The sequence below is a fragment of the Stegostoma tigrinum genome, chromosome 6, assembly GCF_030684315.1.
Source record: "Stegostoma tigrinum isolate sSteTig4 chromosome 6, sSteTig4.hap1, whole genome shotgun sequence".
Classification (NCBI taxonomy): Eukaryota; Metazoa; Chordata; class Chondrichthyes; order Orectolobiformes; family Stegostomatidae; genus Stegostoma; species Stegostoma tigrinum.
The window spans coordinates 98,097,766-98,124,495 of record NC_081359.1 but is presented as its reverse complement, the minus strand read 5'-3'; the positions used below and the strand labels follow the sequence as shown (position 1 = coordinate 98,124,495).

Below are 26,730 nucleotides of genomic sequence, written 5' to 3'. Positions count from 1 at the left end.
TGTAAATGAAGATTACAAAGTGTAGAGCTGGATGAACACAGCCATCCAAGCAGCAGAGGAGCAGAAAAGCTGACGTTTCGGTCCGAGACCCTGCATCAGAAAGGGGGGAGGGGCAGAGGCAGATCAAAGATGGATAGAGAAGAAGATAGGTGAAGAGACAGACAGGTCAGAGAGGCGGGGATGGAGCCAGTAGCGGTGAGTGTAGGTGGGGAGGTAGGTGAGAGGAATAACAGGTTAGGGAGGCGGGGAGAGCTGGGCTGTTTTGGGATGCAGTGGGGTGAGGGAGTGAGTTCACAAGCTTCAAAATCTCCCCTCCCCGCCTCCCTGGCCTGTTCTTCCTCTCACCTGTCCCCTGCTCCCACCTCAAGCCGCACCACCATTTCCTACCTATTAATGTCATCCCGCCCCCTTGACCTGTCCGTCCTCCCTGGACTGACCTATCCCCTCCCTCTTTGACCCGTCTGCCTCCTCTCCACCAATCTTCCCCTCTATCCATCTTCAATCCGCCTCCCCTTCGCTCCCTATTTATTTCAGAACCCTCTGCGCTTCCCCCGCCCCCCCCCCCCCACCCCCCATTTTCTGATGAAGGGTCTAGGCCTGAAACATCAGCCTTCCTGCTCCTCTGATGCTGCTTGGCCTGCTGTGTTCATCCAGCCCAACACTTTGTAATCAACCACCTAGGGATGCCTTCACTGAGGTCATTAATGTGGTTGAACTTTACAATCAATTGAGGTACATGACTAGTATTTTAAACTTAAGGCACTGTAATTGTTCAAATTAATTAATCCTGGCTCATTGTAGAAAACAACATCAAGTATAGCCTCTTCTCTGACTGGCTCGTGAACAGTTTTTTTTAAAGACGACAAAAACATTCATTCAATCTGACCTCTTCGAAGCTACCTTTGTCCATCTGAGTCTTCCAGTCTACATACAGATTAAAATATCCTATCGTTATAACCTTACCTTTCTGTTAAGCTCATATTATTCTTCATACTCCATTCCAGCACTTTGCTACCTATGAAATCATTCCCACAAGTCATTTCTTGCCTTTATCATTTCTCATCTCTACCTAAACCATTTGAACACAATGGTTTTTAGAACTGAGATTATGCCAATCTATTGTGCTAATATATAGCATCATTCATGAGAACAGCCAACCTTCCACATTTTTATAGCATCCTGTCATTCCCAAATGTCACGTGGATTTACTGGCAGATCCTAAACTATGTCATCGTGCAGAGTTAATAGGAACTGCAGATGCTGGAGCATCCAAGATAACAATGTGTAGAGCTGAATGAACACAGCAAAGCAGCATTCCTGCCCCAATGACCTCGTTATCTATGTCATCGTGCAGTCATTTTCTGTAATGGCTGCCATGTTGTACATATTTCTTCAGGGATACCAGAGAGAAAGGAGGAGAAAGAAGAACACAGAGGCTCACCAGAGAATGAGCGAGGAGGAGACTCAAAAAAAATAGTCCGCACAGTTAAATAGGTGCAGGAGTAGGCCATTCGGCCCTTCAAGCCAGCACCACCATTCATTATGATCATGGCTGATCCTCCACAATCAGTATCCTGTTCCTGCCTTACCCCCATAACCCTTTGCATTCACAGGTGAAACCATGAAAAAGAAGGGTCTAGGCCCGAAACATCAGCTTTTGTGCTCCCGAGATGCTGCTTGGCCTGCTGTGTTCATCCAGCCTCACATTTTGTTGTCTTGGATTCTCCAGCATCTGCAGTTCCCATTATCTCTGAACTGGAGAGGTATTGTGTAGATTCAATTTTCCTCATTAAAACTAAAAAAGATTATGAATTCATTACACAGCATAAACGAGGCCACCGATGCCCACACAATATTCTTCCTAGATCAGTTCCATTGAAACTTGTAGCAATGACAGAGTAAACGCAAATCACAAGCAAAATAATTTTCCATTACAGACTTAAGTTTTTTTTCAAACCTGCACATCATCCACTGCAGATGATTTCAAACTGGCTACTTATTTTTGGGGGGCAAACTTAAATCATAAGGAGAAATGTATCTTTTTTCCTTTGAATTGCACTTCAAATCCATGACTAGGACTAGAGGAGAAACTGTGCTAACTGACTATACACCACCGTAACCAATTTATATGTTAAAAAATAAAGATACACAGGAATCTCAAACAGAGGAATCAAAGCAGGTATCACAAGATAAATAGAAACGTTGCACTAATTGGGCTTGGGAGTTCAGACAGTTTGTGCTAAAATACTTGACTGGGGCAGAGTACAAGAAACGGGTTGTGCTAAACATGATTCCTGTATATCTGATGCATACAATGAATGCCCAAAAAAGGAATTATGTTAACATCCTTGCTATTGAATACCAGAAGCAAGCCTCCAGAGACCAACTGTGAATCTGTAACTATCACACAGGCACCTTTACTACTGGAGTAAGATAACAAAGTGTGGAGCTGGACGAACACAGCAGGCCAAGCAGCATCTTAAGAGCACAAAAGCTGACGTTTTGGGCCTCGACCTCTGATGAAGGATCTACGCCCGAAACGTCAGCTTTTGTGCTCCTAAGATGCTGCTTGGCCTGCTGTGTTCATCCAGCTCCACACTTTATCTTGGGTTCTCCAGCATCTGCAGTTCCCATTATCTCTGATCAATCCTTTACTACTGGGAGCAGCTTACTTTAATCATACGACAATAATGGTCAAACATCAAAGTAACAGCCTAGAAATAGAACTTTCACGCAATACTGTATTCCACCTAGGATAAATCAGAACATATTTAAAATCTCACCCTTGGAACTACATGCTGAACAACGATTTCACAGTGAAAATCAATCTTCCTGCATTTTAATAAATACTAAGCTTTCCATAATTTTTCTTCCCAATTTTACAAATTAGGAATAAAGTTTTTTTAAAATCAAGGATCTGAAATAACAATGGTTCAAAAACAGGAGAGAGCAGAGAAAAATCTTAAGAAGACACCAAAAAAAAACTTCATGTTACAAAAAGGTGACAAACAATACAAAACTTAAGGTTCTGTATTTGAATGTATGTAGCATTTATAATGAAAAAAACCGATAGCACACATTGTGTTTATTTACTTCAATCTGACAGCTCTGGCTTTAGGATGACTTAGATTGGGTCCTGAATGTTGAGGGGCATATGACACTAAAGAAAAATAGGAAGCTAAGTAAAGGTGCAGGGGTATTGCTGTTAATCAAGGATAATTATTCCATTTGTGCAACAGTTAAAGACGACTTCATTCAGGAGATTGGGATGTAGAATCAGTTTGATTAGAGATGAAGAACAGAAGGATTGGGGTTAGTGGTCTACAGGCCCCCTAAACAGTACCAACAGTGCCCACACTGGCTATTCAATAAGATATACAAGCTATGTGTAACACAGGGTTATACTCATGGATGGTTTCAATCTATATAAACTAGAAGAATAGAATTAGCATTAGTTTAGATGAGGATTTTGTTAAAAGTCTTGGAGATAGTTCCAAAATTCTCATGATCTAAGAAATTAACCAATGAGCAATGTTTATTACCTGTAACATTGTGTAATAGGCTGTGGTGAATTAATGACCTCAGATTTACATACCCCTCTGTAGCAGTAACCAAAATATGACTGAATTTTTACATCAAATTTGATAAAGAGAAAAACAGTGAGCCCAAGACTAATTTTTAAACATTGCAGTAACTTTGTGGGCAAAGCTAATCTATCATATGAACCTAGGGGATTAATCAGAATTGATTTCAGAAAACTCAAATCAAGTATATTGCTATAAAGCAAAACTCTAAAGGGATAATCATTTTGCAAGTTTCGGGGACATTTGTGGTTAGGGTCTTTGAAATTTAATTCACTTCAATACTTGTTTGAAGTAAAAGACCAAGATCATTGTAGAAAATGCAAGAATGGGGAAAACATTAATCACGGGTTGACATCAAGATTGTTAAACTGCAGACCAAAGAGATGATTGAAAGAATGTGAAGTGCACCATTAAAGAAGAGTCTAGGCAAGGCTACAACACATCAGTCTTGGACATGACATGATTTTCAAAACAACCTGTGGATAACACATCACACTAAGTTGTACAGAAGTATATTTAAGTTTCCAGCAATACATAACCTGGTTCAGTTATGGTTGTCAAAAAAAAAGGTCTTGAGTGGGGCACAGTAGCCAAGATTGTGAAATACACAAGCTCTTCAATTAACTATTTGCACATGCTCCATCTATTAAATTGCCTTCCCAATTAATTCTACAGAAGGGGCACAACAACTAAGATTTACTGGAGACCAACAAAATCATCACTGAGCTAACACATCCTTCAGTAACATCAGCTGTGTCATTTGTATCAAGTTGAATACATTTAAGTCCGTTTGCCATTTAGAAGCAAGAGGAAACAGATACAAGAACCGTCAGTTGAAGACTTCAAATTTTAACAGTTAGCAAGGCATTTATTTTTGTGGAAAACAAACAATCAATAGCTCATTCCAAAGGCTTTATATTCTGACGTAAAGTAGATTAACAGTTCAGCCTTGGTTGCAGATTACAGGAACCAGAATAAGAAATCGAGCAAGAAATATTTAACAAGCTTGTACGGCAATTAACTAATTTAGTTGAGGCAAATATCTGAGCACAGCCCAAAACTAAATACTGGAGCTTGAAGTAAAGAAGTTTTCTATAAGAAAAATGTACATGATGAACAATTCCATCAAACATGTTTCACTTCATTCATTGGTTAACACCTGCTTTGGAAGTAAAACATGACTGGAATCTAATATTCAAACTATTAAATTACATACAAACAAAACACCACAAATTGTTTTGTTATAAACACAGGCAGGGGTTTTGGGAAGTCAGATGGTGAGTCACAAAGCCTGTTCTTGTAACCACAGTCTTTATATGGCTGGTACAATTCAGTTCCTGGTAAGCCCCCACCAGCATGGGAAATTCAACCACTACTTAATGTCATTACACTATCTAATTACATTATAATGACCATACGATGGAGGGAATGTCATTAATGATGCAACTGAAAATGATTTGACCTACAGAAATATTCTGAGGATGTCTTGCAACAATGTCCTGGCACTTAGAAAATGGGCCTCTGTCAACCACAGCCATCTCTTTGTGTTCATATGAAATCAACTTTTGGAGAAACTCTTCCCTCCCCTTGATTCCCATGCTCGGGCTCCATGTCAAACTGTCAAATGCCGCATTGATTTCCAGGCAGTTACTCTCAATTTAGAAATTGTTGTCTCTTGACCACATTTACTCCAAGGCACAATGAGGCTTGGAGTTAAGTGGACCTGATGGAATTCAAATTGAACCAAAGTGAGGTTATTGGTGAGTAATCACAAATAGTAAGATTTCAGATGAGAATAGGGTTCCGATTTCTGTGAAGATCTCCACTTACAAACGGCTGTCACTCTATCACCCAGACTCAAAAAATAGTCTGCACAGTTAAATAGGTGCAGGAGTAGGCCATGCCGCCCTTCGAGCCAGCACCACCATTCATTATGATCACGGCTGATCCTCCACAATCAGTATCCTGTTCCTGCCTTATCCCCATAATCCTTGATTCCACTATCTTTAAGAGCCCGATCCATCTCTTTCTTGCAAGTATCCAAAGACTTGGCCTCCACTGCCTTCAGGGGCACAGCATTCCATATATCCCCCACTCACTGGGTTGAAGAAGTTTTTCCTCAACTCTGTTCTAAATGGCCTACCCCTTATTTTTAAACTGTGTCCTCTGTTTCTGGACTCACCCATCAGCAGAAACATGCTTCCTGCCTCCACAGTGTCCAATCCCTTAACAATCTTGTACATCTCAATCAGTTCCCCTCTCATCCTTCTAAACTCAACTGTATACAAGCCCAGTCGCTCCAATCTTTCAACATATGAGAGTCCCGCCATTCCGGGAATTGACCTTGTGAATCTACGCTGCATTCGCTCAATAGCCAGAATGTCCTTCTTCAAATTTGGAGACCAAAACTGCACACAGCACTCCAGGTGCGGTCTCACCAGGGCACTGTACAGCTGCAGAAGGACCTCTTTGCTCCTATACTCAATTCCTTTGGTTATGAAAGCCAGCATGCCATTAGCTTTCTTCACTAGCTGCTGTACCTGCATGCTGGCTTCCATTGACTGATGTACAAGAACACCTAGATCTCATTGCACTTCCCCCTTTACCTAACTTACTCCATTTAGATAATAATCTGCCTTCTTGTTCTTGCCAAAGTGTATAACCACACATTTATCCACATGAAACTGCATCTGCCATGCATCCGTCCACGTCACCCTGTATTCTCACAACATCCTCCACACATTTCACACTGCCACCCAGCTTAAACACGATGAGCTGATGAGAGGCCAGCTCACAGTAATCAGTGTTTACAGGTGTGGATGTTAGAAAACTGTCTTGAGTTACTGCATCTGAAGTGAAGGAAACCACAAAAAATCATTATGAACATAAATATCAATAGTTTCTAATCAAATGTCAAACTAGTGCCCCAATGAGTGCAGTGCCCTTAAAATGGGGAGTAGATTCTTCTGACTTCTGACAGCAAAGATGCCAGATTCTACTTCACTGAAACTATATAGCCAACGCAAGCAAAATTGTTGATGGTGGAAATCTGAAACAGAAACAAAAAGTTGCTCAAAATACTCAGCAGGCCAACCTCTACCTCTTTGACAAAGCTTTTGGTCATCTGCCCTAATGGAAAGTCTCAAGGAGTGAGCACACATTCTGATCTACACAGATTGAGTTGTATTGCTATACTGCACAAACTACAATTCACCACACACCACATCTCAACAGAATCGCAGAAATAAAAAAGGTCATCCCATCCTGTGGTTTGACTAGTTCTTAGCTACTTGTCTCATAGTAAAAGACCACTGTAACTCCAAGTGTCTCCAGTCAAGTTATAACGACGAAGAGTACAATTATCAAAGTTGCATGTTGCCCTTCCACATAATTTTGAATGGAGAGATTTAGCAATGAGACCTGAAACCACCTTCAGCACAGAATATCGCAGGACGGCAGGACAAAAAATACTTAAAACAACACAAGTTCAGATCTTGTTAATGCCATAAGTTTCCCTAATGTCAGCCAGAGTATACAACGTAATTGGGAAAAAAAAAATTAAAAAGGTTATATGGCAGGAGGGAAATACAACACTCGTACCGGAAACCTTGCTCTACATTATGGAAGTCTACAAATATGACCTATTGCCACAGAAAACAACCACTTCAGCCACAAATATTTAAAAAAAGCAATGCCATCATTTTCACAAGTGGAATCCTAAGTCTTTCATTAAAAAAACTGGCGTGAGAAGTACTCAGTAAACTGAGGAGACTGAGCTGGAATGGATAATTATGAAGCAAATATCAACGGAAGTATATTTCCCCAAAAATATTAAAGACATGGCTTAAATACACATTATTTAGGGTTGTTCTAATACACCTCATATCTGCGTGGTTACATGTACACAAGCATAACATTTAATTAGTCTCCTGCTTTAATCTAAATTGAGTAGGCATTCCTCCTGCAGTTTGTTAACAGTGGCTTCATCGCTCAACATCAACGGGGAAGGGGAAAGAGAGGCGGGGCTAAGGAAAAAGGAGTCGGGGGGCAGGGTAACGGAGTCGGGGCAGGGTAAAGGGAGTGGGGGCAGCAGACAGGAGACTAGGAGTTAATCGCGGCGGATGCGGGGCAGAGTTCGGGTTGTCGGGGGTTGGAGTTGAGGGGGAAAAACAAGGGACTATTCGGGGGGCAGGAACGGAGGATGTTCAGATGGGTTTGGAGCCTACGGTGACCAGTCAGCTTCGGTACGGCTGCATCCATCGGCCCCGGCCCTAACCTTAACCCTCGCTCCTCCCAGGGACTCACCTTCTCCCGCTGATCCCAGCTGTATTGCTTGGGCTCCTCCTCAGCATCAGGTTCCTTCTTTTTCTTCTTCGTCTCTTGGTCTTTCTCCTTACATTTCCGGGAAAACAGGCAACCCATTTCGCCCTCTCCCTCTAACACTCCCTGTTCCTCGGTCCCGACCCCTGACAACCGCTTCCCCTCGCCCTGCCGACCAAATCACCAATCGGAACGCGGGGCCGCTGCGTGTTTGCCAATGGCTCCACCAATCAGAGCGTGGCGATACTCCATTTCCACCAATTAGAACGCGGGGGGAACTGCGCAGTCTCCACCAATCAGAACGAGGACCTGCTCCATCTCTACCAATCGGATCTCAGGTAAGGTTGGAGAATTACACCCTGGAGTAACTTGGCCTCCGCCTATCACAGACCCGAGTTGACTTTTTGTTACTCCAATCACTTGCAGGAATCCTATTACTGATCAATCAGATCGCAGAGGTTCTGGTCTCCGCAAATCACCATGACCTTGACGTTCAATCAATCCTCGTAGGTATTTGAGAGTGGTGACTGTCACGAACTCCAGCTGCGGACCGTGCCCATCTCAAAGGTAGATTTAATTCTAGGGATAACCAACACCAAGTGTAGTTCTCCTCAGTTCCTATCCAAACCAATAGCAACAGCCTTCAAACAAAGGCATCAATCTCCAGGCTGATCGGTGAAAAAACGTAGTTTAACATCCTTCCCGCCGATTTAACCAATCGCTGGCGAGGATCCAACAGCATTTGGCCAATCAGGTAAAAACTAACCCCAGAAGAACCACCAATCGCAGTATAGAGGGAAGGGACCAATCAAGATTAGAAATCAATATTCACCAAATCATGGTACAGGAGACACGGTGCCAATACCTCTCCACTCATTGTATAGAGGATAGGAACCAATCAGAAGCATGATGTCAAAATTCTCCAATCATTATACAGACGGTTGAAACTCGTGACAAGTTATCAATATTCTTCAACTGAGAATATGAACCAATCAGAGATAAGAAATCAATAATCTCCAATCATGGTACAGAAGGCAAAGACCAGTCACAGGCAAGGTATCAATATTCCCCAATTGCAGTACTGAAAACAGGAACCAATCAGAAGCAAGTTGTCAATAATCACCAATCACAATAAAGACATAAGGACCAATCAGAGACAAGATATCAATATTCTCCAATCAAGGTACAGAAATTGGGGAACCAATGAGAGACAAAATATTAATATTCGCCAATCACAGAATAGAAAAGAGGCACCTAACATCACCAACAACCCATCAGCTCTTTCCCCAAATTAAGCTTTACAAAACTTAAATTTTAATACAACATGCCATACTGTATAATAAAATTGCATATCATAACTTAATCTCATAAATTTCTTTTATTTTTATTTAATCTTTTTGCTCTTTAGAAATATTTATGTTTGCTTTTGACTCTCATTTAATCAGTAACTGTAATGAAAATGACACTTGCTATTCTTGTGAGCTGTAAGGCAAATTTGAGAATGTAATTAACAATGTGGGATTATCCCATACATAATATATCTTAATCTCGATAACAGACCATAGAACATAAGAGTATAAGTAGATCTTTTAATGAGATCATGGCTGACCGAAAAACCCACGAGTCCACTATCCTGCCCTCTCCCCATGTCTCTTGATTTCCTTACTGGCCTATTTCAGCCTTTGCTATCTTAATGATCCAGCCTCAACAGCTCTCTGCAGTGAAGAATTCCACAAATTCATTACTCCTTGGAAAGAAATTCCTCATCACGTCTATCTTTAATGGACAACCCCTCACTCTGGGATGATGCCCTCTGGCTCTAAACTTTCCCACAAGGGAAAACAAGGGAAGCATCCATTGCTCACCTACACTGCCAAGACCCCAAACAATCATATGTATTTCAACAGGTCACCTCAAATTCTTCTACATTTAATGAATACAGGCCAACTTACTTAATCTCTTGTCATCAGAAAATCCATCCGTATCATGACCCACTTATGAATCTTCTCTGGATTGCCAGCAATATTAGTATGTCGTTCATTACAGAAGGAGACCAAAACTATTCACATTTCCATATCAGTATTTTTTCTTGTTTTTGTTCTATTTCTTGTCCACGCTATTTTAAAAGTTATTTTTAATCAACCTTTTCAGACATGTTATGACCCATTTTCATTGGCAGGTGAGATCTGAACCCAGATCTTCTGGCCAGATGTAGACACTCTGTACTGTGTCATAAGAGCCATTAAAAGGTAATGTGGTCTTCTTCTCTCATTAGCTGTGGTTGTCCATTCACTAGCCCCAAACACAATGAGCTGAATTTTACAGGATACCATGGTTCCCAATGAACTAGTGAAAGTCACTAGTAAGCCTGCCCACCGTACTGACGACTGCATCAGTAATTCAACAGTGGGAACTGTGTTAATTCCCCTATCACAGGAGTTCTTCCCCTATATCAGGTACATTTTAACACTCATGAAGGGTCCCAGGAGTAGAGGGATATGTGTGTAATACAAATTGAGAGTGCAGCTGATAAAGCATTCAATATTCTGGGACAAAAGTGTTATGGTTAAGGGTTACGGTGAGCGGGCGGGTAAGTGGAGCTGAGTCCCAAAAAGATCAGCAATGATCTTATTAAATGGCGGGGCAGGCTCGAGAGGCCAGATGGCCTACTTCTGCTCCTAGTTCTTATGGTCTAAAAACATAAACTGATGGAGGAAATCAGCAGGTCTGGCAGCATCTGTGGAGAGAGAAAGACTTAAAGTTTCAAGTCTTAATTATTCAATTTTATTAATAGGTGCGCAAGGCACAAGAGCAATGAAATAATGTTGAACTTTATATCGGACACTTGGTCAGCCCCAGTTGGAATAATTCATCCAGTTCTGAGCACCACCTTTTAGGATGGATATGAAGGCACTGAGAGAGTGCAGGATGGAATCACATGAAGATATCCAGGGTGAGGAACTTCAGCTAGGAAGACAAATTGAAAAAAATTAGGGCAGTTTTCCTTGGAGAAAAGAAGGCTCAGAGGAGTTCTGATTTAAGTATTCAAACTTATGACGGGTCTGGACAGAGCAACTAAAGAGAAACTATTTTCGCCTGTAAATCGGGGACACAGTTTTAAAGTTATTGACAAGAAGAAGCAAAGTGATACGCCAATAAACCTTATCATGCAGCGAGGTCTGGAATGCAGTGCCTGAGACTTCAAATGAAATATTTAAAAAAATAATTTGACTGTTATCTGGAAAGGAAACATGTGAAGTATTGTGGACAGAAGGCTAGAGAATCACATTCTAAGTAAATTTATCAATCAGACAGCTGGTGCAGATATGATGAACTGAATGACTTCCTTCAGCGCAGTAACAATTCTGTGATTCTGTACAGATTAGCCAGCGGTCGTATAGTCCTAGCAACACCAAGAGAGAATGATGGTCTACATGGAGTCCCAACAAAGAGGAGCCAGGAACCAGCAAGGGGGTGTTGGGTGTCAAATGACAGGCTGAACAAAGAGGATAAAGAGAAAGGGTGTGGGGGGTAATGAGAGTGAACCTGCGGGGAAATGCCTCCAATCCTCCCAGAAGGGCTGCAAATCTGTTCCCCTCTTTTCTCTTCCCTGACAACCTACACAACTAAATCTAAGGGGCTACCTGCTTGGGTGAGAGAGTGAAATAGTGGTAGACATGGAATGAGACCCTTAACTGACCATTAATTCACGATTCGAGGAACTCAATAGGCCCAAGGACAGGTGAAGTATCCTTCACTTCTGCCATCCCTCTGTTATATTTTGGACAGATCCTGATAGATGATGGGCTGACACCCACTGGAATTTAAGAGTTAGCCCATACCTGCTGGGAAGTGTAGATTCTAACACTGGTGTATTTGAAATGTCTCCTGCCCTCTACCTAAATCTCTTACATTAAACTTTAACTTCCTCATTGAAGCCCCTCATTTACCAGGTACCCTATCCTATTAGACATCCTTAAGTGATGCTTGAACGAAAAAACCCCACAATTTTTGCAGTCTTTCTGTGCAATTGTACCACTATGAAGTTGTACTGTCAACCCACTCTAATGTTTCAATATCCTTTCTATTGTCGACCCAAAAAGCCGCACACATTACTCCAACTGCGCCCTTACTAAGATTATATTTTGACTTTTAACTTCAGTATCAATTCTTCCAAAACTCGATAATTTACTCATAGCTTCATCTAATTGAAGTGCACTGTTCACATGTTGTAAAGGTGAATCCTAAAATGTTGTGTGCTGTTTCACATCACTGAACGTATCTCTATTTATGGCAGAGTTCCATAACTTTTAACAGAATGTCCATCTTGCGCTCAATGATGGAGCATTCTTTCTTCTCCACAACATCCCATCCTTGATGTGAAGAATCATTTTTTTTTAAGTCCAGGATTTGTCTGAAATTTTGGGAACCCTCTTCTCTTGAGTCATACTTTTGTTTTTATTTTGCATTACTTCTTTCCCCTTTACCCCTCCAAGACAGATAAACATTGGATGGTGAGCCTGTACAATTCTCTGTCACAGAAAGCAATTGAGACTAAAACATTAAATGTTTACATGAAGTAATTAGACATCCTCCTTAGAACTAAAGGAATTAAGGAAAGAAGGAGAACGGGGAAATGTTACTGAATTGGATAATCAGCCACTATCATATTGAATGGAAGAGCAAGCTTGAAGGGGCAAATAGCCTACTCCCGCTCCTATTTTCTTTTTTTCTAAGGCCTTTCTCTTTCTCTTGCCCACACTCAATACCCTGCCTTTGCAATTCCCTTCACAGTTCTTCAGTATTCCTCACGTTACCTTCTCTGTTGTTTTTGTTCCAGGCTTATTTCCCTCCTAGGTAAGGCTATGGACCAAGTGCAGATAAGTGGGTTGAATGCAGTCTGGTGTTTGTAGGTTGGCATAGACATGGTGGGCTGAAGGACTTGTTTCTATGCTGTATGACTTTATGGCTACATAAAGTCCTCTGTGCATCCTCCAAAGTATTCATTAAGGCAAGAGGTGGCAGCAACCCTTGATCGCCTACCTTCCTGTATAATGTAAGCGCTGAGAGTCAATTTTGCCAAACTCTTTCCTGTCTAACACACAGCTCCCACTACTGGGCCTATTGACTCTGCTCTCACCAGCCCACAATGTATCTCCCTATAGGATGTCCATTCACATTTAAATAAAGTCTTTATTATCCATGCATGTACTCAAGATTATCGCATCAATATCATTCATTTCTTTAATGGAAACCTGGTTGAGAGTGAAGATACCATTCCCCTTAATGATGTCTACATGCCTGGCTTTATCTTCCACCATTTACCCAGTGAAGACTTTGGGGTGGCACTGGAGCACTTATCAACAGATCAGACCTTGATCTAACCTACTACTCCTCTGGGAATTTTTCCTCCTTTGAACATCTCATCTTGGTCCAACCCCTCATCTCTCTTTCAAAATCATAGTTTTGTACTCCCTTCCCAAGTATGCAAAAAATGCTATTACTGAAAGATCTTCATTTTCTTCATCCTTCAGTGTATGTGTGGAATAATTTCTCATTTTTGATCATTTCAAGCTCCAACTCACGAATCAAGCTCTTTTTCCACCACTTTCACTACCTTCTATCCTTCCTAAATCTCTCCCTCATGTAAACTTTCCAGTCCATATTCACAATCAACTCCCTTGACACTGCTCTCTCATATGGTCTTCTTTGTTTTATTATTATCAATCAGATGTAAGGACAGCCCCAATCACTTCTTGCAACACTCTCTACTGACAACCCTTCCATGTCCAAATCCTACTTCCATTGATTTCCACTAGTGGAAAAGACTATCCCCCAATTCATTTCAGTTGCATCTACAATTTTAGTCGTTGAATCTTCTGCTGTCTGTTCAACAGAACATTACTGCAGCTGCTCCAATACACTCTCCCACTCTGTATCCCTTTATCATGGCGGCCAATAAGGTTAACAGTTCTCTTCTTTCAGCTATTGCCCTTCCTTGAAATCTGCCACCATCAGCTTTCTCCTCACAGAGAAACCTTTAATCCCACTGAATTTACAAACTGCCACCCCATCTCCAATCTCCCTTTCCTGTCTAATGTCCTTGAATGTGCTGTCACCTCTCAAACCTGTTCCCAGTTTTGTCAGCATTCCATGTTTGAATCCCTGCCATCAGATTATCTCTTTGTCACAGAATTGCAATGGTTACAAGCAGACAGGTTTGGTCTCAGGCTGTATCCAGAGAGAGGGATTGAGTCAATGTTGAATCAAAGTCACAAATGATATCCTGTGAGACTGTGACAAAGGTAAACTATCCCTTTTCATTCTTCTCAACCTACCGGCAATGTTTTACACACGTGACCATGCCATCCTTTACCAACTCCTGTCCCCTATTATCCAGGTGGTTGGGACTACTGTCATCTAATTTTCTTTCATATTAATCTAATTGTAGCCTATTACTTGCAATTCCTCCTCTCCCACTTACACACAGTTACTTTGGTAGTCCTCAAGACTCAATCATGGATCTCTGTTATTTCTCATCTAAGTCTCTCTTCTAGATTGCCCTCCATGACAGTATCCAAAGGCACAATATTAGTTCTAAACGTAGTTCACTGCCATCTCTCTTACTTCCTGTATTATTGCTAAATTATCAGACTGCTTATCTGACATCCTGTATTGGATGTGAGATTTCCTCCTGTTAAATATTAGGAATTTTTAAAATTCCACTTTATTATCCAAACAGAAATTATTTACATTGATTGTTTGTCCAAGAATTGCATGTAAATGAATAATAAAATTTTCAAAAGAAAATGACCAAATCTCAGAGTCTAACTTTGATTAAAATGTTTCAAAAACTATTCCAATGCATTAACATAGACAGTCTGTGAGTCCCATCACAAATGCATATTCCCATCAATTCTTATGAAGATTGAAGGCTATTGACTCCACCCTTCTGTCTGGCAACAGTCTGAGACTAAACCTGTCTGCTTGTAACCTTGGTGTCACATTTGACCCCAAGGTGACCTTCCATTTGTATATCCATGGCAGCTCTACTATTGTATATTTCCATCGCTGTCTAACATCCTCAACTTAGCCCTTGTCTAAGCTCATCTCCTATTGAAACATCCACTCTTGCCTTTGTTATCTCTAGACTTGACTATCTTAGATACTTCTAATAGGCCTCCCACATTCTATCCTCTGCAAATTAGAGGTCATTTAAAAATCTGCTCCTCACAACAAGACGTATCCTTCACAGAATTCCATTTACCTATAATACAAATGTGTTCTGAATTAAGTTGGTTCCCAGTCAAGCTCAATCTTGACAGTAAAATTTTCATAGATAATAGGAGCTGACAATGCTGGAGAATCTGAGGTAACAAGGTGTAGAGCTAGATGAACACAGCAGGCTAATCAGCAGCAGAGGAGCAGAAAAGCTGACCTGAAGAAGGGCCCAGATCCGAAACGTCAGCTTTCCTGCTTCTCTGATGCTGCTTGGCCTGCTGTGTTCATCCAGCTCTACACCTTGTTATCTTACATTAAAATTTTCATCTTGTTTTCTGTTTCCTCTATTGTCTCATCCTACTCTACCTCTGTCATCTCCGCCATGCTATAACCCTCTGAGGTAATTGCATTCATTTAATTCTGATTTCTCGAGCACCCTGATTTTAATTGCTTCAGCACTGGTGGCTGTGCTTGAAGTGGTCCAGCCCCTACGCTCTGGAATTCACACCCAACACTTTTTTATTGTCTTAAAATATTTCCTTAGACTTAAGTTTTTGAGAAATTTTTTGGCCATCCGCCCAATATTTCTTACATGGCTCAGTGTCATATGTGGTATTGGGATGCCTTCTTACATTAAAGAGGTGCTATCCTAATGTATGTAGTTGGGGTTGTGGGTCACTGCAGTGAATAGAAGTGGTCCCAGAACAAGAATCTTTAGTTGGAGACCCATTTATAACCAGTCTAAGATATAGCCTTCAATTCCTACTCAGTATTTGATATGAAGGTAATTTGTCGCCCTCTCTGTTCCAATGCTTGCTACTCAACTATCTGTTAAACTTTTGCAATAGTCTCCTGTATGGCACCTTTTCAAAGGTTTTCTGAAGTTTCAATAAACTATAGCCACTGGATTTCTCACACTTACCATATCTGTCGCTTCTCATAGAATTTTTCTCAGGTTAGTCCAGCGTGATCTTCCTTCCTGAAATCAATATTGGTGACTTCCATCTACTTTCTCTTCATCCAGATATTGAGTTATTTTGATTTCTAATATTAATTAGACCATAAGACACAGGAGCAGAAATGGCCCATACAGATCATAAGTCTGCTCCAATTTTTAATGAGATTGTAGTTAATCTAATAATCTTCAGATCCACTTTGCTGCATTTTCTGATAATCCTGATAGTGATGGATTCAGCAACAATGACACTATTGAACATTAAGAGGCACTGGCAAGCAACAATAGCAGCAGCAACAATTCAATTTCCTGTTTGAATGCCTGAAAGACCTGTCCTGTCCTTTAACCTGTAATCCACCACACCAATTTTCAACCCTCTGAAATCTCCTATTCCTGCCTTTTAAACATTATCTATTTATGTCGACTAGATTGACACCTGTGTTATTATCATCTCCTCCCTCAGTACAAGAGCAGGTCCCCCATAGAAGCCTTTTTGCATCTCCACCTTTAACACTCCTTAACATCAATCATTTTGAGCAGTTTTGTCATCTTCCTTATTTTCCTTTGTCTTTGGCACCTTTTCACCTGTCCCTGCCTGTGAATAATGCAAAATTTTCTTGGATCAGAAACTATAGCAATGATGCAGGAATTATCTAAGTGAAAATTTGGGATGCTGGATTGTTTGGCACTTAATTTACATCCTAGAATTACCAACTTGTTTACAAACAAGTTGTGATGAACAGCTGTCAAATGGAAACTTTCACTGATCTCTCTCTCCCCTCACACTGCTCAACCTGCTGGGTATGATGTGCCTTTATTTCAGATTTTAAGCTTCTGCAATACTTTGCTCTTGCTTTGCAAAAACAAAACTGTAGTATTCAAATCTGGATTGATGACAATTGTTCAAGAGGATCACTGGCCCTGTCAGACACAAAGAACAAAGAGAACAAAGAAACGTACAGCACAGGAACTGGCCCTTCAGCCCTCCAAGCCTGTGCCGATCAAGATCCTCTGTCTAACCTGTCATCTATTTTCTAACGGTCTGTGTCCATTTGCTCCCTGTCTATCCATGTACCTGTCCAAATATATCTTAAAAGACGCTAATGTGTCTGCGTCTAACACCTCCGCTGGCAACGCGTTCCAGGCACCCACCACCCTCTGTGTAAAGAACTTTCCACGCATATCTCCCTTAAACTTTCCTCCTCTCACTTTGAACGCATGACCCCTAGTAATTGAGTCCCTCACTCTGGGAAAAAGCTTTTTGCTATTCACCCTGTCTATACCCCTCATGATTTTGTAGACCTCAATCAGGTCCCCCCATCAATCTCCATCTTTCTAATGAAAATGATCCTAATCTACTCAACCTCTCTTCATAGCTAGCACCCTCCATACCAGGCAACATCTTGGTGAACCTCCTCTGCACCTTCTCCAAAGCATCCACATCCTTTTTGTAATGTGGCGACCAGAACTGCACACAGTACTCCAAATGTGGCCAAACCAAAGTCCTATACAACTGCAACATGACCTGCCAATTCTTGTACTCAATACCCCGCCCAATGAAGGAAAGCATGCCATATGCCTTTTTGACCACCCTATTGACCTGCGTTGTCACCTTCAGGGAACAATGGACCTGAACACCCAGATCTCTCTGTTCATTAATTTTCCCCAGGACTTTTCTATTTACTGTATAGTTTGCCCTTGAATTAGATCTTCCAAAATGCATCACCTCGCATTTGCCCGGATTGAACTCCATCTGTCATTTATCTGCCCAACTCTCCAGTCTATCTATAGTCTGCTGTACTGCAAATGTTCCCTTAGATGAAGATTTTTTCAAAAAAAAGCGACGCAAGGAATTGTAATTTGGAGTCATTAAGTCTAACGCAACCTAAAAAAGAAATTAGACATAGTAGGAACTGCCGATGCTGGAGTCTGAGATAACAAGGTGTGGAGCTGGAGAAACACAGCCGGCGAGGCAGCATCAGAGAAGCATGAAAGTTGACGTTTCGGGTCAGCTATCTCTGAGAACTTCATTAACGTTGCTCACTGTTATTGCAATATAGGAAACGCGTCAGCCAGTATGTGGACTGCAAGGTCCCGCACGCAATCATGTGATAATGTGCAATTTTTTTTGCAATGTCGATTCAGCGAAAAGTATTAGCCAAAACACCCTCCACTTCTTTGAAATAACGTTATGGACAGGGTGATGATATTCGTGCGGCAAAAATAAACCAGAAGAGATTTAATTAAAATGTGCAACAGGAAAAGCATTATGCCTTTAAGTAAGAGGCGGAGTGTGCACTCGGCAAGTCCCGCCTCTTCCCGCCGATCTGTGCAGTATTGACAAGTCCTCGAATCAAATCACAAGAGGTTATACAGACACAAACAGGATAAGCTCCGGCGGCAATGGAGATCGCAAGCACCAGCAGTAGCAGCAGCCGCCGCCGCCGGGGCTTGGGGGCTGCGGCCTGTTCCGTTAAGAGACCTCTGTACGCCATCGTTTGGCTGCTGAGCGTGTGGGCTCGGCAGTGCCGGGCAGATAGCGCCATGGAGGAGATCGCAACGGAGAAAGAGGCGGAAGAAAGCCACCGGCAAGACAGCGCTAACCTGCTGCTCTTCATCCTGCTCCTGACCCTCACCATCCTCACCATCTGGCTCTTCAAACATCGGCGCTTTCGGTTTCTCCACGAGACTGGGTTGGCAATGATATACGGTAAGGACACATTAATTTGATCCTTTTTTGTGTATAAAAAGAAATGCTTCTGTATTTGGAATGTGAAGTCGTTCATTGTTACAACACGCGTGTGGTAACAACTTAGAACCTTGCGCATACAATGTATTTGTCTGAACATTCGAACGTGTTGATTTCGACTCAGGCTGGAATGTCATGTTGCCATTTCAATTGTCTTTTTTTGCCTGGTATGACTGAAACTGACGGGAGCCCGAACCTGAGCAGCCCGAGGAGGTGTGGCGAACCCCGCGTCTATTTCCCTTTACGGCTCACGATTGGTGTATTGGGTCACAGCCGCCCGCTCTGATTCGCCGCTGATCCAACCTCACTCATTTTCGCGTGCCTAGCCGGTTCCAGGTTCCAAGTTCGGTTGCCTCAGTTGCTGCATCGCGGTGTTGCCCAGAGCTGCTGCAACCCTCTTTACTTCTGATTATTCATAGATCGTTTCAAAAAATAAACGGTGTGGTAACTGCGCGTTGTTTTTTTTCACTAGATAACTGAGCATTTTTTTTACATTCAACCACGAAACGCTTGGTAGGTTTTGTACCACAGACTCAACATCAAGGATGAAGCTTGTCCTGTCGGGTTATTTTTAAAAGACTTAACATTACACACATCATCACGGGATTAAGAAACTTGACACGTCTTTGGTTTCCACGTATTTCCCTTTTACCTATTTATTTTCACGAAAATGTCTCCTGTTGTATTGGGCTATATACGTATCAATGTTAGCAAATTGTCTTTGGCAAGAAAACGCCACTTCATGTGGAGCCAAAAACATCTCCTGCCTGGCTGAGCCAGACCTCAGTGGAGGAGTATCAGACAAGTAGGCCCGACTTAATGAGTGTGGGATTTCTAGTGATGCTGCATGTTGAAACAGAAACACCAAGATTAATGGAATTGTGAAGGAAGAGTTCGATTCTTCCAGTTTCTTCGAATGTGTGTCCTTCCACCCCCTCCCCTTTACTGTTTTAGTGAAATACTGGACAGTGCAAAATAAATCTAGGAATAAAAGCAGAGCCACCAACATCAGACGGAGACCTTTCATAGAGCAGATCAGCTTGGACCTGTTGGTGGCATTTGAGTGGGAGGGTTATAGGCTGGGGAGCTACAACCATACGTGATCCTGGCTGTTACTCCAGTGCACAAACAGAGTGAGGCATTATCAGAGGGACTGTTTTTTTTAAGTTGGTATTAAATCATTTCTAGCCTTGAAAGATTTCATGTTGAGGATTGCAAGAAAATCGAGAGTTGTTACAGTTACTTGGCCAACATCCCTCCTTCAATCTCTACCACCAACAAAACACATGGACCAGCCAGTCGTCATATTATGTGTGGCACCGAATAGCTGCAGTATTTTCTGACCGAACAACATCTGCACTCCAAAAAACATGATTGTGAAGTGTGTTGAGATGGTTAAACGTGATGAAACTCTGAGGAAGGTTATTTTATTTTGTTGTGAAGTTCAGTCGTATCTTAAGTCCATCATTTGGGAAGTAGCAGGTCACCAGCCAGCCTCATGTGCCAAATTTGCATGATTTGGGTACATAGTAGGAATGCTGATGTGCGGTATTCTGTTTGTTTTATTTTGTAAGCAGCATTTAAGGAAGTAAACAAATGTCTATTTAAAACTGTTTTAATAAATGAACATTTGTTTGGAATCAGACAAATGAGACCATGACCATTTTCACAAAGTGAAAATGATGGGTAAATTGCTACTTTTTTTTTCTGGGATTTCTCAAGTGATGTGGTGGATTGAAAAGCTACTTTCTGTACTGCAAAGCTCCAGGCTTCCATACTTTGAGGTTTATACCCGGATCTAATAACACTATTTTTAAGTATACAGTGAGATGTGGTAATCTGTTCGTAGAGAACGGCTGTCACTCTACACAATTTGGGATGTCTACGTATTCTCTTACAGAGGAACTGGTGTCATACAGCAGTTTTTGTATTTCATAAAAGTTACACTATTTAATCTCGGAGGATATACTACTCCAGTGTACAACGGCATAACAGGTGCATGTGATGTTCCTCTGCAGCAAACAAACCAGACAATTACTCAGTATAGTGCTGTTGAGCTGGAAAAATGCCTATTTATTGTTCTGCTCGATTTTGAATGATTTTACTGCATTAAGAGTGATTCATTGACTGCCATTTGTACCTTTTTTATTTTCTTAATGTTATCCTGAGAATGCATTTTTTTTCCTTTGGCATAATTCCTGTTGCAAGAATTGGAAATAAATGGTGTACTTTTATATATACTGCTTTAACTAGTTAGTGTTTGATGTGTTGACCTGTTATGCATTGTCACTGTGCCATTAACTCTCTGGAAAATAGTTTTCTAGCTGATGAACAATGAGTTAGCTGTGATTAGTTAGAAATAGGAGACCTACGTAACACCTGGGAGCGGAGTTGAGGCAGAAAACCTCAGTATTCAAAAATACTTGTGTGTATTAATATTTTAAGGCTATGAGCCTCATGCTGGAGGTGGGTTCAGTGTAGATTTAGTACAGCTCTTGGCTGTGTGGGCTTTTGTTGGGCTGAATGGCTGGCTGCTTCAGTTCTATATGATTTACTGATTCTCTGATCTCCCTTGGCCTTGCTCGTGGGGAGTTGGAGAATGGTGCTGTTCTGATTTTTTTTTTGTTTTAAAAACTTCTTCTTTTTCCTCAGCAAAAGGTTACTTGTTAATGTCAAATATGCCTTGTACTCAAATTGCCTTTTTAGGTAATTAAACACAATACCATGTAAAGCTGATTGGAAGCATATGTCCCTTTTCTTTCCTGTGGATGGAAAATGTATGTATTGTGGCTATTAAATCTGGGTTTAATCATGGACCCGTTTTAAACATGGTTTGACAGATGTGCCAACAAGACGAAAATGTGTGGAACCATCATGTTTTTGGAGGGAGGGAAAATGATGCATTTACATACTTGAGATAACACTGTGAAGCTGGATGAACACGGCAGGCCGAGCAAGAAAGTTTTTTTTTTAAGGTCGAGACTCTTCTTCAGAAAATAAATGCTTGCCCAATTTTTGTGGAAAGCCAGGAGTGAGAAAGATGAAGTTCAGGTAATTGTAAAAATAATTTTAAAAGTGTGGTCTTTAATTCTTAAGCTGGCAATGTGAAGTTCTTGTAGCTTTTGATTGTGTAGCGTGGTCTGTTGCAGCTGTTGACTTGACTTGCACTTTTTCCTATGGAAAACTAGCTTGTTGAGGGTAATTGGCTCATAGTAGGATAAAATTGTCTGTGCATTAGATTTCAGTTTTGAATTATTATGATCAATGGAGCTTTGTAATATATTGAGAGCAGACTGTCACAGGTGGCATTCACAGTAATCTCCTCCTACCGCTCTCTTGAAAGACCTCCCTGGACCTCTTCATCTCTAAGTGTCGTCACAACATCAATTGCATCAACCTCTCCACCCCTCCGTCTCACTCCAACCTCTTCCCCACAGAATGTGCAGCCTTCTGCTCCCCCCACTCCAATCCTACCCTCAGCATAGAACCCTTGGACGAGGGAGGCACAGCTGTGGTATGGCACACTGACCTTTTACGTCGCCGAGGCCAGGCACCAACTATCTGATGCCACCTCCTACTGCCCCCTTGAAAGAGACCTCCCACTCACTGCGTCCAACCTCATTGTTCCCCAACTCTACACCCCCCACTTCTATCTCCTTCCCAAAATCCATAAACCCCACTGCTCTGGTTGACCCATTGTCTCTATCTCTGCCTGCTCCTGCCCCACCAAACTTATCTCAATTCCACTTTTTCCCCCGGTCCAGGAACTCCCCACTTAGATCTGGGACACCACCCACCCCTCCATCTCAAACTTCAGATTCCCTTGCCCTTAACACCTAATCTTCACTACGAACATCCAGTCCCAGTATACTTGCATTCCCCATGTGATGGCCTAAAAGCCCTCTGCTTTCTTCACCTGCAGGTTCGACCAGCCCCCCTCCACCAACACCTTTATCCACCTAACCGAGCTCGCCCTGATCCTTAACACCTTCTCCTTCAACTCCTCCCACTTCCTCCAGTTGAAGGGGGTGGCCAGGGCACCCACATGGTCCCAAGCTATGTTCCCTCTTTGTAGGATATGTGGAACAGTCCCTGTTCCGCGGCTACACTGACGCTATCCCCCCACTGCATCCCCTGTTATAATGATGATTGTTTAAGCACTGCCTCGTGCTTCCATGAGGAACTCTTAACAGTTCATCCATTTTACTAATAACTTCTGACCTCTGTCTCCTTCCTGGACCTCTCCATCTCTGGTAACCACCTGGAAACTGATATCTATTTCAAGTCCACTGACACCCACAGCTACCAAGAATACACCTCCTCTTCCCCCACCTTCCCGCAAGGGTGCGATTCCTGATTCCTTCGAGTCTGCTGCCAAGATGAGGCATGCCCCTTCTGGACATCCAGCTGTCTTTGTTTTTCAAGGGCCACAATTCTCCCCTGTCCTCGTCTCCGCCCCCTCCCCCTCCCCAACAGTGGTCGAAAATGCCCTCAATTGCATCCCTCGTGTTTCCCACACCTCAACCCTCACACCCACTCCCCGCAATGAAAACAAAGACCGAATTCCCTCATCCTCAAATATCACCCCACTAACCTCTGGATTCAATGCATCATTCTCCACCACTTCCACCACCTGCAATCTGACCCCACTATGAAGGATATATTTTCCTCCTGACCCTTTTAACTGCCTTCCAGAGGGACCACGCTCTTCACAACTCCCCCGGTCCACACTCCTCACTCCCCCAACTAGCCCCACCACCCCCCTACAACTTCCCCCACCCCCCGGTCACCTCCATCCCAGGCCCCCAATGAAAACCTTCCACATTAGCTGATGTGCAGGTGAACATTTTGTCTAATGTGGTCTATTGTGTCTACAGTTCTTGATGTGGCCTCTTCTACATCGGGAGACCAAGCTCGCAGAACCTACGCTCGGTTTGCGACAAACGACAACACCTTCTTCCAGTCATGAACCACTTCAACTCCCCTCTCCCACTCCCTGGATGACATGTCCAGCCTGGGCCTCCTCCAGTGTCACAACAATGCCACCTGAAAACCAGAGGAACAGCACCTCCTATTCTGCCTTAGAACCCTACAACCCAATGGCCTCAATGTGGACTTGACACATTCAAAATCTCCCCACCCCGGACCTCATTCCTAAAACCATCACCCCCCTTCCCCCCCCCCCCCACCCCCACCCATCTCGTCACCACCTCCTTGACCTGTACATCTGCTCCACTATCCACCTTCTATCACTGCCTCCTCCCACTCTATTTATTTCAGAGACTCCTTCCCCTCCCCCATTTCTGAAGAAGGGTCCAGACACAAAATGTCGGCTTTCCTGCTCCTCTGCTGCTGCTGCTTGGCTTGCTGTGTTCATCCAGCTCCACACCTTGTTACCTTTGTCCAAAGTATGACATGGTTTGTGTCTTGTTTTTAGTCTGGTTGTACTTCTGTGAAGTAATTTGGGACATGAAAGGTGCTATTTAATTACAGGTTGAAATTGGTAGTAAACAACATGATGTCCTGATCTGGGTCATAGTAAACCATATCATATTGTATTGAGGGATATTCTGTGGATTTCTTTATTATGGGGGCAGTGAGTTACATGGAAACGATAATGCTTCTTACATAAAAACCAATTGGTGGCTTATTCAAAAATTAATAGCCATTGCATCATATATACCTCCCTTCTGAAGTATTCATGTTTTTAGCCTTTTTCTTAACACTTATGAAAACCTGAGGACATACAGAAAATGTGATGTTTAACAGTAGTAAGGGATAGTGGCTTTTGTGAGGTTTTATTAGAACTAGTGAGGGGTCCTGGTACCGGACCTTAGGAGCTCTGTCATTCGGTCAGGTCAGGATGTGGATTCTTGGAGCTGAGGGGTATGCCAAAAGATGTTCTTATGTTTTACTAACACTAGCATTTAGAGAATCTGAGCATGGCGGTGGGAGAAATACTTGGGTTTCCTTTTTAACTTGTGAATTTCTTAATTCTGCATGCAATGAAAAAGCAGAGATCGTCTATCTGACTGCATTACACAAGCCAGCTGTGGTCCTAGTAAACTTTTTTTAGATCTCCTGGAAATGGCTAGTTTTTGTCAACTAAAATCAGTTTCAGAATTACTTCGGGTGGGGTGGCATTGTAGAGATGGAGGAGGGGATAAACTTCCCCAAGATATTGCAGTCTGTTAGTTGAACAACATTGGATTAGGGACATCAACTTGTATTGACAAACTACTTTTAGTATGATGAAATGTACCCAAGAAACATCGTAAGAGGGCAATTAAGACTAAGCTTAATACTTAGCACAGGGGATATTATGATAGATGACCAAATGTTTGGCCAAGGTGGAGAATAGGCATGAGAACAATTCCAAAATTTAATGCCCAAGCAGCTGGGCAATGGTGCTTGGAGATTCAGAATTGGAGTGCAGAGATCCCTCCAGAGTTGTATGTTTAGAAAATATTGCAAGAGTGGAGGATTTGAGGACATTGACATAGTTGAATTTCTGGATAAAAATATTAGATTGAAATATTTGTCATGTCTTCAAGCAATTGTACCCAACTTCTGATTATTTTCTAGTCAAGAATAAATAATTGGAATTTCACTCATCCACAGTGACTGTATAATCAAAATGATATGAAACTAAACTTTTTAAGTTGTCATCTAATCAGGCGGCCTTTCTATATCTGTGGAACACCTACGCTTAATTCATGACAAACGACACCTCCCCGTCGCGAAGCACTTCAACTCCCCCTTCTACTCCTTGGACGACATGTCCAATCTAGGCCTCCTGCAGTGCCACAATGATGCCACCCGAAGGTTGCAGGAACAGCACCTCCTATTCCGCTTGGGAACCCTGCAGCCCCAATGGTCTCAATGTGGACTTCACAAGCTTCAAAATCTCCCCACCCTCGACAGCCTCCTAAGACTAGCCCAGCTTGTCCCCGCCTCTTTTGAGCTGTCCGTCTTTTCTCCCCCCTCACTGACCAATTTCCCACGCCCACTTCCTACTTAGGAGCCTCATCCCCACCTCCCTTGACCTGACTGCCTTCCCTCCCTCCCAACTGACCAACGCCCATCGCAACTCCCTACGTACGCTGACCTTTACTGGCTCCAACCCTGCCTCCTTGACTTGATCATCTTCTCTCTATCTATCTGCTCCTTTTATCCACCTTCCATCAATGTATCCCCCTCTCTATTTATTCCAGAGTCCCCTTCCCCTCCCCCATTTCTGACCCAAAACATCAGCTTTCCTGCTCCTCTGATGCTGCCTGTAGTGTTCATCCAGCTCTACAGCTCAGACTCCAGCATCAGCAGTTCCTGCGATGTCAACATATATCTCTAGATACTTTCATATTTAATAAAAAAGAATTTTTGGCAGGACGGTGGCTCAGTGGCTAGCACTGTAGCATCGCAGCACCAGAGACCTGGCATCAGTTCCAGTCATGGACGACTTGAGTCTGTCTGTGGAGTTGGCATGTTCTCACCATGTCGATGTTGGTTTCCTCCAGGTACTGCAGTTCCTCTGCACTGTGCAAAAAAAAGTGCATGTGAGGTGGTATGGCCATGCTAAATTGCCCATAATGTCCAGGAAAGTGTAGGTTAGGTGGATTAGTCATGGTAAATGCAGAGTGAGAGGGATAGGATTCAGGGGTGGGTCTGGGAAGGATGCTCTTCGGAGGGTTGGTGTGGACTACGTTGGCTGCATTTCCTACTTCCATGCTGTAGAGTTCTAGGATTCTGTGATTTTTCTCTTATTTTTAAAGATTCTGGAAACTTGCGTAAATATATTTGTAGCCAAATTAATTTCAAGTACAGACAAATGAAAGCATTGGGTAATATCAGTTATGTGTTCCCTGGAGAAATAACTTCTAAATTTAAATGAGTAAAAGCTG

General features: G+C 42.3%; 2 protein-coding genes across 3 annotated transcripts in view; one reads left to right on the top strand and one right to left on the bottom strand.

The window, feature by feature from the left end:
- rp2 (RP2 activator of ARL3 GTPase) overlaps window positions 1–8,733 on the bottom strand; it is a 42,377-nt gene extending 33,644 nt beyond the window's left edge. The window contains exon 1 of the mRNA XM_048532734.2: window positions 7,890–8,733. Coding sequence (XP_048388691.1) covers window positions 7,890–8,006 — 117 coding nt within the window. The 5' untranslated portion in view covers window positions 8,007–8,733. The remainder of the gene's footprint in view (window positions 1–7,889) is intronic.
- Window positions 8,734–18,404: 9,671 nt separating this feature from the next.
- Window positions 18,405–26,730, top strand: part of slc9a7 (solute carrier family 9 member 7) — a 150,319-nt gene continuing 141,993 nt past the window's right edge. For both annotated transcript variants that reach the window (XM_048532733.2, XM_048532732.2), the window contains exon 1: window positions 18,405–18,790. In XM_048532733.2, coding sequence (XP_048388690.1) covers window positions 18,484–18,790 — 307 coding nt within the window. In that variant the 5' untranslated portion in view covers window positions 18,405–18,483. The remainder of the gene's footprint in view (window positions 18,791–26,730) is intronic.